The sequence below is a fragment of the Dermacentor variabilis genome, chromosome 1, assembly GCF_050947875.1.
Source record: "Dermacentor variabilis isolate Ectoservices chromosome 1, ASM5094787v1, whole genome shotgun sequence".
Lineage (NCBI taxonomy): Eukaryota > Metazoa > Arthropoda > Arachnida > Ixodida > Ixodidae > Dermacentor > Dermacentor variabilis.
This window is the reverse complement of record NC_134568.1, coordinates 278455950-278471120: the sequence shown is the minus strand read 5'-3', so window position 1 is coordinate 278471120 and position 15171 is coordinate 278455950. Positions and strand designations below refer to the sequence as shown.

General features: G+C 41.3%; 1 protein-coding gene across 5 annotated transcripts in view; it reads left to right on the top strand.

Annotated features, from left to right (window-relative positions):
• The first annotated feature begins 2425 nt into the window (after positions 1–2425).
• LOC142565420 (alanine--tRNA ligase, cytoplasmic-like) overlaps positions 2426–15171 on the top strand; it is a 37907-nt gene continuing 25161 nt past the window's right edge. The window contains exons 1-8 of one of the 5 annotated variants that reach the window (XM_075676263.1): positions 2426–2480; positions 3008–3257; positions 5263–5451; positions 8030–8175; positions 9851–10054; positions 10231–10375; positions 12365–12504; positions 14450–14591. In XM_075676263.1, the coding sequence (XP_075532378.1) occupies positions 3027–3257; positions 5263–5451; positions 8030–8175; positions 9851–10054; positions 10231–10375; positions 12365–12504; positions 14450–14591 (1197 nt within the window). In that variant the 5' untranslated portion in view covers positions 2426–2480; positions 3008–3026. Of the gene's footprint in view, positions 2701–3007; positions 3258–5262; positions 5452–8029; positions 8176–9850; positions 10055–10230; positions 10376–12364; positions 12505–14449; positions 14592–15171 lie in introns of all 5 variants that reach the window. The other 4 variants (XM_075676259.1, XM_075676262.1, XM_075676260.1 and 1 more) reach the window with 4 other exon arrangements.

Sequence of the window (15171 nt, the reverse complement as noted above, 5' to 3'; positions counted from 1 at the left end):
GCACAAAGGACCTTCACAAGCACCCACACACGCCGCCGGAGCTCGCTAGCAGAAGCACGTGGCGACTGAAGAAGTGAGAATCGTTATACCTACAAAGACACTGCGGATGCTCATTGCTACTTGCCGGGAGCGAGATGGTCTTTTTCTGCAACATACATCGGGATTTAAAACTTACGTTACAGTTGACATATACGCAACGTATTTTCACCACAATGAAATAACGCGAGTACAGGTATTTTATTATTCGACATATGACGACCCACCCCAAAACGATTGAAATTTCCGACGAGACAACGGTTGAGTGTCGGAGCAATACTTAACCGGGTTCATCTCTATATAGATATATAGAAGTTTGGTTACGAGACCCTAAATATCAGCGGCTTTGAAGATAGCCTGCAGGTCTTGACGCTTAATTGCATTAGGATACGGTGCACGCGCGTGCGTTTGATCGCAATACCACATTTTGTGGGCTTGTTTTTTTTTTATGAGTTAGTGGGAAAGTTTGCGGACACGTTTGTTTTGAGAAAGTACTTTATTAAATGTATACTTTGACTGTCTGTAGCCTTCCATAGTAACGTTTTTATCCATATTGGGAAATTCACTGATAATTTCTACTTCCGATTGCATCTGACTGCAAATTAGCGAAGAAGAAAAACTAACCTCAATAAAAGAAATGCAGAAGCTCACTTTTTTTAATAATGCAAGAAATTGTCCGTATTCCCCCTATGAAAACGCCAGCATTTAGTTGCATTTAGTGATATGTGTTTTACACCATATGATTGACCTTGTGGGAACATGATAATGAGACATCACTTTCTTTTCTTTTTTTTTCGTAGAAATAGGATGTGGTCAAGCTCAACGCCTGATGTGTTAAATGACCTAGATTGTAAAGATACGCAACTTGCAGAGGCTTCATTTGCGACCATGGAGGAAGGAAAGCGACTGTCGCCATCATAGTTGCTCATCGCATTGCCTGGACCAACGTTACTAGATATATGTGTTCTGTAACTAGACTGTCGGGACATCCATTTTCTTTGATACAACGCACGTGCTCTTTATCACGGCTTCTGCAGGGCTCTTTCCAACTTTCAGTAACTCAGTGGCTTTTGTACCGCTTGCCTTGTAATGGAGACACAGAAGCAATGCACGCCGGATGATGCAACCAAGCGATTATATTTTTGACACAAGAATAGAGAAGTGGGCGAGCCCGATTACATTCGTCATGTAGGTAGCGCAGATAACAGACAAGGACAAACACAAAATAACGGACGATACAAGCGCTACATTTAAAACGAAAAGTGAAGGGTAATAACCAAAACCTTCTAACAATAGCAGCTGTACATCAAACACGTATGCGGTTACGTGCAAGCGCGTATCCTGGTTTTCTTCAGGAATGAGGGAGAGAGGGGGTATGACTTTGAGATAGTGATTGGTGATGATGGTGATTAGTTTTTTACATGCTGGCAGGTTCTCTTCAGTAATCATTAAACCCTTCGTGTCTCTCCACGAGCAAAATGACAGTGAGAGCTGGGAAGAAGGAATTCATGAGTTTGCCTCGTGCCGTACGCTGGCGGCTGCGCAGGCAAACTTTAAGGGGGGACGGGGAAGGGGAGGGGGTCAGGATATCCGGACATATCCTCCTTGTATCTGCGGATCGTGCACGCTGCTGATCCTGTTTAATAGTTTGCAGACAGTGAACATGAAGCCAGTGTATTGTACATAACCACAAGAAATAATTAAGGCAAGACAAGTACAAAATTTCTGAGATCTCGTGGGTGCATTTTTTTTTTCAATATTCATGCCTTCCAGGTTATTTTGACAAGCGGAACTCAACGACGCGACACTGCGTTAATTCTTAAATTGGCGCACGCGGATTACACCGTTCAAGGGCAAACAATGCTTCTCATTTACAGTAGACTGACTAATAGCTCCGTTTTACAATACAGCTTGCTGTCATTTCTCGTTGTTTGGACGAGAATATCATGAAAGATGTAGATCGAAGAGTGTGGTAATCTGCATTGATTGAAAGGCCCTCATGTAATAGAGAAAAGGAAGAACGCATTAGTTCCTGTGTTGTAAAGGGAAAGTACGCTGAAAAAAGTGTGATTTAATGGGTATGCACCATAGGAGCGGCACATCATCATCATCGTCATCATCACAACAACGTTACTACAACAGCTGCTAGAGCCTTAGAGCCTTCATTCCATTGCAAAAGCAGGAGAAAAATTTAATGGAAAGTTTGAATCTCGCGCGCTTTGTTTAGCAGGGCGAAAGAACTGGCGGAACTAGGGCCAGTGCTTGCATCATGTAGGCAAATACCTTTTTTTGTAAACATAATAATAAGACTGACATTATAAATCATATATTTTTCATAGTTGTTTGCCCTTCAACGGTTGATGTGAAATTGTAGTTCTTGTTTCTATGACGACGCTAGCAGAAATGGCAGCGACCATGCTAACCATGCAGCAAGCGGCGTTATAGTGAGCGGCGTGCAAATATCACGCTAATTACGTGTTTTAGTTTATGCTAAATTTATCGCTCATGCGGTGAGATTCGCTACGTTAGGCAAGCGTTAGGTTTGAATTTAGGTAATGGGTTACAGGTACATTTACACGTGTTGAGGGCGAACTGCTTGTTTTGATATTAGTGTAATCCCAGGTGCCGGGAAACCTGTAATGACTATTTGGCAACAAAATCAAGGTGCTTATGTGCTAATTTCATTATGTCCTATAGGCAGTCGTTATAATACTAATTATTTAATCCAGGCGTCTTGAGTACTTGTATAAATATCAGTGCGTTGTCCGTGTTTGTTTTGATTGCGTAAGTCAAGTAACCAAGTATTTTATTGGCGCGTGACCTTTTATTTATAACCTCGGGATACCTTTATGGCATGATTATGACGATTGCAGGGTTTATTTTTATGCGCGCATATATGCTGTATGTTTGCATTATGCTTGATACGTGCTGTTGATGACTTCACGAACCGGCAACATTCTCCATCTTCCAGGTGTTCCTTGGCATCTAAAATGACAGGGAAAACACTAATATTGTGGGGAAGACACTTGACGTGGCTGAGACTTAAACATCTGCGTGGTCTCTGCACTTGTCCAACTAGGAAATTCACCGCTCGTGAAGCTCGCCAGACCTTTGTCGAATATTTCGTCAAAGGTCATGAACACCAGTTCGTCCCATCCAGCTCTGTTGTGCCCGCAGCCGCGGACAAATCTGTTCTTTTTACAAATGCGGGCATGAACCAGGCAAGCCATTTATTCATGACGGGAAGTTTATTGATATTTGTGTGTAAAAAAACTGCAGCGGTTCTGTATGCCACGTCGTTTTGTCTACAACTAGGGTACACATGCGTAAAGAAGATTCAGTACATGTACAGCGTTCTCCAGTGGCGTGTACTCGAAACACAACAGTGATACTGTTTGACAGTCGTGGGAAATCATGTTTTATTGTAAGGCAATTTGTTTTAGGCATCCGACACCTAAAAGGCTGTATTCTGTCACTATATATTAACAATAATCAATTTAGTTCTAGCTTTCAGTCACCTGTTTTTCAAATATAGTGAGCACTGTTATGTTCTGAAAACCACTTCACGTAGCCGACCTGAAAAATAATTACGAGATTGAAGTTGTATCGGCATGAAGCCTTCAAGGGCATGTAGCAGGTTTTTTTTTTAGGCGTATGGATTCACTTACTCTCATGTGTGTGCAGTTTCTTGGTCATGTGCAAAACGCCCTTATTTTTTAAAGCTGACATCTTGCTTACCAGTAAGTGAGTTCATAATGTATCCTGTAAGGAAACCAGAGTGTTCATAACGCAGACTTTCAGCTTGTCTTTGGCCTAATTTGCACTTTACTTACTTCAAATATTTACCAACTTCCCCAACAATATATGCTATAACAGAACCAGGTTTGGCAGACTTAAAGGTCTCACTCATCTCGCTGCTGCAAGAAATCCAGACTGATAAAACACTTAGAGCACACTTTCACTTCTGTGTGAAAGACTGGAAGGCTGAAATATAACCACTGAGCATTTTGATGAACAAGATTACCAACTGCTCTTACTATATGGTCATGTACAAAGTATATGTCCTGGAAGTAACTGGGTGCATCAGGTACTTAGGACATAATGACGACTTCACGAATATCAACAATATTTCAGACTACATTCATTCCAAATTTTTTGCATTGTTTCTTTTTTTTTACTTTCTTTATTTAAAACTGTTCAATAAAACTGTATCTGGTGCCAATTATTGACTAAGCTTAGCTCCTATAACAGCTGCATGTTCTAATCAGACAGTGTGTATTGATTTTGGGCAGTGGTTCCACAATAGCAACCTTTAGCAAGTTTTAGCATTGTGTGGCTGTTTGTTAGTTTCCCCTCCCTATCACTGGCATCCCCAGTACATAGCAGCGTAGCAGGTTTATAATGGGAGCTAAGCTGCCACATTGAGGGTGATGTGACAGCAGAACTTTACAGCCACCCACTGTTGGGTGGCACAGGCCCTGTGGGAGCAAGGAAATCCATTACTTAGGACTGGCGCCTAATGACATCGTGCTCCGAAAGCTTCGCTGTTGACTCGGCCACTTCAAGCTGTGCCACAATGGCTATGATTAGCCTTTTAGGGTTCTCGCTCCTCATAGCCTCCACCTGCTTGAGAGACTACTGCCTGCATGTGGCCACTCTCAGCACTTATTCTTCTTTGTCATACACGATAACTGGGTATAAAATGTAGTCTCACCCGAAAATAAAGGATTTTAAGACATTTAGAAAGGTGACGATCTCCATGTGTAAGAAGACTTGGATAGTGTACGGCTTTATCACTTTTGTCGGACTGGAGGATAATACTCTGGAATTAATGTGCTAGATAGGTAAGAGATGGGTTGGTGAGGACAAAGTTAAACACCGAAACAGAAAGAGTGAGAATGTAAATACCTATGACATTTCAAAGCCTTGACCTCAAATACCTTGTGCACCAGGTATATGAAATGGAGCATGTACCAACTACAGTGTTTGTTTTGATACTGGTAGTATTTTCTCAGCTCTGTCTCACTTTCCTGTTCTGTAGTAACTAATGTCATTTTAAACAAGCTGCTTTATTTCCTCCTCTTTGTTCAGTTCACTGGGGGGTAAAGGAATAGAGGGTAAAATAATGTTTAGGGAAACAAAAGGAGTGGTTAATTGGCTATCTTTTATTTCTTTGCATTTTGACAATTTTAGCACAGATTTAATTTACATGATTTTGTTTTGCAGTTCAAGGGAGTTTTTCTTGGAGTGGTGGAACCATCCAGCCCTTTACATGACTTGCAGCGAGCTGCAAACTACCAGAAGTGTATCAGGGTTGGTGGCAAGCACAATGACTTGGATGATGTTGGAAAGGACTTGTCACACCACACCTTTTTTGAAATGCTCGGAAACTGGTCGTTTGGAGACTATTTCAAGGTCAGTGAAACTTTTGTGTAACTTTTTACTTGCTACTGTGATGAAAGCTGAGTTTCTCTAACTTGTTGTGATAGGCACAGTTCTTCAAGTGTTTAAAAATCTCAAGGGAGCATCGACCGACATGATGGTCAGCACCGTATGATAGAGTGCACCTGCGAAAGACGCGAGGGTACACATATGCGTCCACCCAGTGTCCTCTTATTCATGCATAATTTGCTAGGCTATTCTGTACAGCTCGACATAGACCCTGCTGCTTATCTGCTTTCAATGCAAGCAGGAATGCACACACATTTTTGCGCAAGTGGCATGTAACTTCCAGCTGCTATGTTTGATTATCATCTCCTGGGATTGTTGTGCTCACATAATGGTTACCATAAGAGATTGCGAGCGATAGATACAATAAGAGATTGCAAGCGATAGATAAGCTTACAAACAGCAAACGACTATGCTACACTGAATTCAGTAGTTAAGCAGACAAGAGGACACTCAGCATGCATGCTAATTTCGCAGGCACACTTCGTGACATGGCACCATAGGTCAGCAGAATAAGCGGATGCTCACTCTTACTCACCAATAATTTTGTAGGCTATGTACTTCCTCATGCTCATGTGCATTCACATTAATTGGCATTCACATTTCTCCTCATGCTCACCAATGCCCACTCGTGTTCATACTCACTTCCATTCACACATTGGCTCCCACTCATGCTCATACTCATGTCAATTCCCACCACATCCACTCACACTTGCCAATAGTCACTCATGCTGATGCATCCATTCAAACTCACTGTCACTGGCTTTTGTTCCTGCTCGCATAAAACGGCACGCACTCCTGTTCATACTCACGTCCACTCACACCCTTCGTCACAGGTGTGAGATATCACACCTGTGAATTGACTATGGACCAAGTAGCAGTCACTGTATGCGTTAGTGAGCATGCTGACCTAGGCATGGCACTGAGTGTCATGCTGGTTGGCACTCCTGAGAGATGATTAAGGATATTCATGAAGCACCTGTGTATGTCCTTTTTCATGTGTGCTTCAGTGTGTCTAATTCAAGTGTGCTCCTTCATCAATATCATGGCTCACGAACTAGCCCATCAATGTCTATTACGATGATTAAAATTGTGAATGGTCTCTATACAGGCCCACCTATTTGAAAAATATGTGGACGTACAGAAACGTGTCCATATTTTTGTAAGACACTGTTTGTATCTCTCGTGACAGCTATGCAGCTGCTATGCTATAATTATTTGCCTTGGCCTGCTGTGACAGTTTATTGCAGGTGGAGGAAACCAGAAAGAGGCCTGCAAATTGGTTGTAGTTGAAATTGATTGCATAGGCTATTCTTGATTTTGCTTTACTATGATCCTCATTTTTGAGTTGGTTCTTCTGAATTCTCTGTAGTGTTAACAAACACTTAGAGTTGTGTAGTTATTTTGCGGGGACATATGCATGTATTATTTTAAGTAATCTAAGTGTAACGAGCTTCAGTTTCATGAATGCAAAAATTAATTCGGAGCACTGAGGGAATGTGTGTATGTAAACATGCGCTATCCTTGTGTCCATGAATTTGGTTCTAGATCGTAAAGAAAGCATAATGTTTTCAGCCAGGTTTTCAAAGTAATTTAGCTTTGTAAGCTTCTATTTAACATCTGTGAGCAACAAGTGTACATTAGTTGTGTCTTCTAAGCATTGAACAGTTCTCTTGACTAGTTTTGATAAAACCAAGCAGGGCATTGGGTATGTACTGTGTTTTTTATAAGGTGCATTATGTGACACTGGTTGGTCACATTTGTACTCGACTCAAAGTTCATACCCATTGAAACTGATTGCGGCAAAAATGTTTATAGCTGCGCGATTTTTTCACGAACATATTGTTTTCACTCAATAAAAAAGACCTGTATTTTTGCTGCCACACAGCAGGAATACCCTATGTCACCCATGACACAGTGATGCCATGCATATGCAACTGAAATTGTTATTGAATCAGGTTGTTCCACCAATGTAGCAGAAAACATTCGAAAGGTTCAGGCACAAGGCTTGTGCTTTTGGCTGCATTCGGAAATAATTTCTTCAATCTTCTTAGCACTTCTGTCTTGCATTTTTCCGAATGCATAAAAAAAAAAAGGTTGTATCAGACCTCACATGGGGGGGGGGGGGAATGGGCTTGGCATGTTTTTTGTGGGCTACTGCTTTCCCTACAACTTGACATTGTACCTGTATGACTACTTGCAGGTCTGCAGGCACTAAGCATTAGAGATGGTCAATTACTAAATTCTGAAAAATAGTTACTCTATTTATGCTCTTAGAAGTTCAGCTACCATGTTGTTTCATCTTTTCATGAGAACTACTACTACTACTACTACTACTACTACTACTACTACTACTACTACTACTACTACTGCTACTACTACTACTACTGCTACTACTACTACTACTACTACTACTACTACTACTACTTGCTGTTTGTAAGTTATGTGACACATCAGTTATTACCTTTAATTGCGAGTGGTCGTGCCTGAGTATGTTTTAAAAAAATTCAGTTCTGGAATGCCCACTCTTTTTTTTTTTTTACAGAAGGAAGCATGTGCAATGGCCTGGGAACTGCTCACAAAAGTTTATCAGCTGCCGAAGGAAAGGCTTTATGTAACTTATTTTGCTGGAGATTGTACCTTAGGTTTGCAGCCAGATGAAGAGTGTCGCCATGTGTGGCTGGACCTTGGGTAAGCTATCTGGGCATTGGCCACTAGCCCTTCATTTGTGTGTACTAGGATAACAGCTACATAAAACTGCTGCTACATTATAGCCTATACAGTGGGGACACTGAAAGCGTTGGGAGTGCTGCTATGTGTTGAAAATCAGCTACATGTTACCTTTTATTGTCAGTACCGACATTGTGCGTTTGAAAAACCAAAGCAGTGAAACTGATGCTTAATCATTTTTAATGCTTAATCGTTTTAATGAATGCATAAACACATAGTGCTCTGAATTCCTGCATTCACAAATATTCTGTTATTTTCAAAACATTAAACATTTTCAACAGCTTGCTTTCTCAAATGCACATTGACTGTGCTCTCGGCATTTTAGCCTGCCTTGCAATGCTTATAGTTCATGTTAAGCGGAAGTGTGTAGTCTGAAAAAATTTTGTTCATACAAGTGCACCAATTTTGTATTATAAAACTGTGTCTCATTGAATGTACTAGTGTCTGAAAGCTGTGGCAAGCAGTCACTCAAATTATTTTGGAAAGTTTAGGCATTGTCCTTGAAATGTGTTCTGCGTGGCTGCTACTATGTTCAGACATCCCAATGAATCCAATGTGACATGGATGTTTATTGGTTCCAGCAAGTCAGAAATGGCATTACTTGAGATGTAACTTTTGAGATGTGTTAATTGTGATGGGTGGTCCCTAATTTTGTTTCCAGGAAGTGCCATCAATGTTTAATTAGCAGTTGAGTTCTGCTGAAGTGCACAGGGTGGAAGAACATTCTTGAAAGGTAGAGTTGGTATACACGGAAAATGCACGAAGTTACAAAGAAAACCCATAAAGGTTCCTTAGAAAGAAAGCTTTGCATTAGAAAACACTTTTTCCTGGCCCTTGAAATGAACCTCGTATCACTATATTTCTGGGGCAGTTGCTTTACAAACTGGGCTAACCAGGAGACTAGCACATGATAGTGTGAGAGCAAATTAATCAATGAAAAGTATAAGCAAATAAGTTCTATGTAAATATGCAAGGTGGAAAAACTTCCAAAGTTGAGACAAAATGGTCTTCAACTGTGGAGCTTGCATTTTAGCAACCTGTATGGGTTTCCTTTGTAGCTTCAGGGCTACCTTCAGATGGATGACAGTGCTCCTTTTCATGGCAAAAATTTTGTATGACTTCCATGAAAATTTGTGTTTGGGTGCACTTTGTGTTTCTCAGTTGAGTTATCTCTCAATGCCCATCAGACATCCAAAATTGGTTTGACTAATCTGAGAGTTTAAATTAGGAATTTTAAGAGCATGGCAACTTGGACTTTTGTACAAGGTCAACTTAAAAGAAGGGCATCATTTACTTGTAGTGAATGAAGTTGACTGTTGACTCATCCAAGGATTTATTGGCAGTAAAGGTGGGTATGCTGTCAGTGTCCTCAGTCCAGAGTATTGTTCACAACAGTTATCCTGCCACCAGTGAAGACCAAAAAATACCTTTGGTCTTTGTATGAAGTGGCTGTGATCATCCACTTGGCAGTGGGTTTTGAGATGAAGGATGTGGAGGTGGGGGAAGGGTTGAGTCTGAGTAGTTACTGCACAATTTTACTGGGTCAGTTTCAAGGATAAATAGAAATAAAAATGTCAAGTGGCAGTTTTCTCGATCCTGTGCTTGTGTCAGCACCATTTATATTTCCAATTTTCAGTGTGCCGGAGGCGCACATCCTTCCCTTTGGAATGAAGGAAAATTTTTGGGAGATGGGCAATGTTGGACCATGTGGCCCCTGTACTGAAATTCATATTGACCTTGCTGAGCACAGCTTTGCTTCATCACCTCCTTTGCATCGAGTCAATGCTGGACACAGCGACATGGTGGAACTTTGGAACCTTGTGTTTATGGAATTCAACAGGTGAGTATTTTGCCACAATGCTGTGATTTTTTTTAAATGTGTAGTTTCATTCTTTTCTAGAGTCATATAGTGAGCCTTCTCCTGCTGTGGAAATCACTCACTTCCGTTTTTTTTTTGTGTGGAAAAGTTGACATCCTGTCTTTAGAAATAGAAATAAAGGTTTTTCTTTTCTTAAGGGATGCTGATGGTCAGTTGCACTCACTACCAAAGAAACATGTGGACACAGGAATGGGACTTGAACGCCTTACTGCAGTTCTTCAGAATGTGAAATCAAACTATGACACGGACTTGTTTTCACCTCTCATTACAGCATTGCAAAAGGTAGTGGTTTAATATTTATTTTCATAACATGGATGCACCACTTTATAGAATTCTCATTTCATTTTGCTATAGCTGAGTGCATGCTAAATGTTCCAAAAGAACTTGTTAGGCTAGTCGATAACGCATCTTAGATAATTAAAAGAGTGTAAATAGTGTGTAGTGGACGTATCTAGTGTGTCTGCGTGTTTGGGTGTGCGCGTGGTTGCAAGTGTGTATACTTGTGCTCTTCTATTTATCTAAGATGCTAAATGTGTTTGGTTTAACTTCTTTTACAACTTAAGAGCTGCAACAATCTCTTAAAGTAAGTTTGTTTGGAGTACCTATGTGATTATATGCAACAGACAAATCTCATTGCTTGTTGTGCATTGAAGGAATGATGAAGATACGAGTTTGTGTTCTTTATTTCTAGAAATATTGAGCTTCTGTGAATGTAAGGAATGGGATGAAATGAAAGTCTGAGTTGTGCTTTTGTGTGTGTGTGTGTGTGTGTGTGTGTGTGTATATATATATATATATATATATATATATATATATATATATATATATATATATATATATATATATATATATATATATATATATATATATATTGATAGTATGCGTTTAAGGCTAGATGCGCTTGGCATTTTATATGAATGTACAGAAAGAGACAAAGGCTGAGCAGGGCAAGTGTGAGCACTAACAACAACCGTCTCCTTCCTCTTCATCTCCTGCTGGTGCTCTTATTTCTCACTACAATATATATATATATATATATATATATATATATATATATAATTTTTTTGGAGGGGAAACCTTGTGTGTCATTGAGAATGTGATAGTGAGAAAAATAAAAGGTAAAATGTTATTTTGCCCTTGTGACAATTACTGCCACTTTTATTCACTGTCACTCACTTCCTGGCATTCTTTCTGGGTTGCTATTATTAAAACAGCTTTCAATTTTGACCATTCACTGATAATTGTAATTTTTGCTTTGAGGAACCATGATGCATTATTAATGTAAACCTATTTATGCAATGTCAGATGGACTGGCACCTGTGGTGCCCAAAGATAGAGTAATAGCATCATGGTGAGTGCATACTAATGTACAAACAAGCAAACATCAATTCTCGTTGCATGCCCTTTGTCCTGGACATGATTCACAACATGGACAATGTGATTTTAGAGTCTGTCCAAGATGGGCTAGCAAGTGTGAGTTTATTTCGTAGCAGCGGAATGTCACACACATAAATAGTTAAATATCAATGCAAAGTGCTACAAGAACACTTTGCAGGTGTTGGATATAGCCTTTTGAAATCTTCAAGTATAAACACCCCAGCATAGTTTTGTACAATTTTGCCTCTATCACAAAAAGCTAGATGCTTGCGTGCATGTGATGATTAGAAAGAATCGGTTTTATTGTGATGATTAGAAATATTACAAGATGTTAAAAAAAATTGTGCGAACTGCAGTAAAGCAGAAAAGTTGGTGAGGTTTTTCATCATTCATCTGATAGTCTGTAGTGTAACCATGCGGTTCTCACATCTTTAAATGCAAAAGGAAGTTGTAGGGACAACATTTCCAATTTCATGGCTGCACTGACCGAATGGTTTAGGCATCAACTGGAGGACATCTAACAGGCTGTATGCGCCATTTTCTGTAGCAATTAACTCGCATGCACATATCTGAATCTGATGGGTGGCATCTTAGTCTTGCTACATTGTGCATCAATTTGTTCACTGTTGTCCCACCTGCTGTGACACTGTCCCCGTTCTTAGGTTTTGCATGGTCATGCCTCGTGTTAACAAACCTAATGACATGCATGCAACATACCATGCTGTTGGCCTAAGAACACAAGTCTTATGAGCTCAATTTAAAAGAATATAATCAACTTTTCAGAGCCCTTCTGTAATGCAGTCCCTATCTTAGTGTGGTTAGTTGTCTACGATCAAAATTGAGCCTGTAAACTTTCAGAGTTTCTCCTGAAATTTCTCAATGTTTTTTTTTCAGAAAGCTAGAGTGAAGCCTTACAGTGGCCTGGTAGGCAGTGGCTGTTTCGTGGACATTGCCTATCGCACTGCTGTGGACCATGCCCGTATGTTCACAATGGCCATTTCTGATGGTGTACTTCCAGAACATGCAGATGCTGGGTGAGCTCAGTAGCGCAAGTCTTGCTCATTTTAAGAGGCCTGCGAACAAGTGTCAAGCTAGCTCTACAAATACATTGCTTGTGCTGTGGTTTGCCTTGTTGTTCTTCTGCGTTTTGATTAAAGCAATTGGCGTATAAAATTTTAGAGTGCAGCTTTTAGGTGCCCGTTCTTACGGAGAGCGTTGGTGTTCGCGGCGTAACCGAGTGAATTATATTACGACTTTGAGGTGGTCCCGTAGCGCTCGTCACCCGTTTCGTGACAGAGCGTTGGTAGCGAAGACTCCGAGTCAGGCGTCGGTGAGAATAACGAAAGGGATTTTATACGCTATATACAGGTCATTGTACAGGACAAGTTCGGATCGGCACTGGGGCCGAGAGCTAACAGCAAACGCGACTGTTCCCGCTCGGGGACGTCCGGTGAGACTCCAACGCGTGACACATCTCACTCCACTCGAGAGCGGCACTCGGCTCCCGGTGGGTCGGTGGATCCGGTTCTCCCGGCGGCGGCGGCGGGGCTTATAAAGCCCCGAGAAATGATTGTCACTCAAACGGCCCAATACAAAGCCAGCACTCGACGGTCGTCCGAGAGGTCCAACCAGCGACCGCGCTGGCCACCCGGTTCAAAGTTGCCGCGCGCGGTGACCTCCAGGCAAAAGGAAATACGGCGCTGGGCTGTCTAGCACTTTGTTGCACGTTTGGACATATTGCTTGCCAATGCTTTTCCTCAGGATGCCGCTGCCTCACGGCTCAGCATCTTGACTTGTCAAGGGATAGCTTAGGGCGCTGTGCCTTTCGGCGCAGCCCCGGGTTTGTCCAAAGGGCGTTCGCAGGATAAATTCTGCACCTTGTAGATTCAGAATCCGGGCTGGTGGTAATGGCACAACAATGATCACAGCGAAACATGAGAGCGAAGGTGACGTGTAATGGGGGATGAAGAAAGCAGCGAGAGAAGAGGTGCGAGGAGAAAAGCAGAGAGGAGCGTGCATCGGAACCATGAGGCAGAAAGTGGGGGAGGGTATGGCAAAAGCGTGAGAAGAAAAGCATAGTGCCACGCACGAGGTGCTTTGCAGCGGTGACTACGAGATGGCACCAGAGTAGCGCGCATTGTCTAGGTCTATTCGTGGCAACTTCTGTGAATTGCGCCCACACGTCACCCATGCGCTGGCCCCAATCACTGGCTCCCACGATCTCCAGACTATCGAGGTAGTTGCACCACACCTCACTCAATTTGCACTGTGCCGCACGAGACTGATTGTATGTGCCAGCCAATATATCGCGAAATGAAAACCTATATAGAACTGCACTCAAAGTTGCATTAGGGAGTATCGTAATTGACAGTGAAATATTTAAGTAAATTGTATCACAACATTTAAACACAGGGCCTTAGTCTTGAGAGTGCAGTTATGCTAGAGTGTCACATTTATTTGTGCCACTGCACGAAAATGAAAGGATGTGAGCTGCAAAACATCTGGGCTTGTATTATGCTGCACTTAGCTTAGTATCTTTGTATATAGTTATGTGTGAGTTTTATATTGCAGGTCAAGTTTAACAGTCGGCTTAATGTATTTGCTTTGTTGATTTCATATGCAAAAACCAGGCTTCCCTGTGTAGTGCTCTGCATATGAGCGAGAGAAAGTGTAAAGGCAAGGAAGGAGGTCGACCACCAGCAAACAATACGGTTTGCTAACCTGTAATGGGGGAAGGGGATTTAAAGAAAAAGGAAGTGGAGGAAAGGAAATTTGATTTATGAATGGCGTACAGCATACGTTGTTGTAACAGCCTATCCTGCAAGTATGTGGACTGCTACTCACTATTTACACCTATTCCACTCTTTGTAATCATGCTTCTGTGAAGAAAATATGCAGTTACAGCTAATACATCTTTACTTGCTTGCATTTCATGAAAACCTGCCCTAATACATTTTCTGTTTTTCACTTTACTCCCAGGAACAAGCTACGGAGAATTATACGCAAGGCTTCTCATGCAGTAATCTGGCATTTGAAATGTGATCGAGGAACGCTGGCCCTCTTGGCAGAAGATGTTCAGCATCTTCTGGGTGATGTTTACCCTGGAATTAATATAGAGCTGGTAACTACATTATAAAATTATTATTGTTTTACTTAATGTCTATGTATCATGTGTGTTCCTGCAGTTAATATAAGTACCTGGTACAAATGTACAGCTGCCAAGGATATATGTAAAGATTTTTCTTGATATTAGAGGCCATCATTGCAAGTGGTGACTCTTGTTTGGAACTGCTGATGTGACTGTTGTTACCCATTATATGGACATGGCAAAACTAAGAAAAATGCGAAAATGGGGGCCGAAAGGAAAACACCAAAGGCGCTTACTTTCAACAGTGTTTATTGGTGATGCAAAGGTCACATATATGGAAGTGTGCACTGAAAGAAGAAAGAAAAAAAGAACCAGCATTTTGTGTGTCTTTCTGTGTCCCTGTCTTCTGTGCTGTGCTTCATCATCATCATCTTCATTATGTCCACTGCAGGACAAGACCTCTCCCAGTTATCTACAATTGCCCATGTCTTGCGCTAGCTGATTCCAACCTCCACCTGCGAATTTGCTAATTACATCACCCCATCTAATTTTATGCCATCCTTGACTGCGCTTCTTTTCCTTGGTACCCATTCTGTAACTGTAATGGTCCACC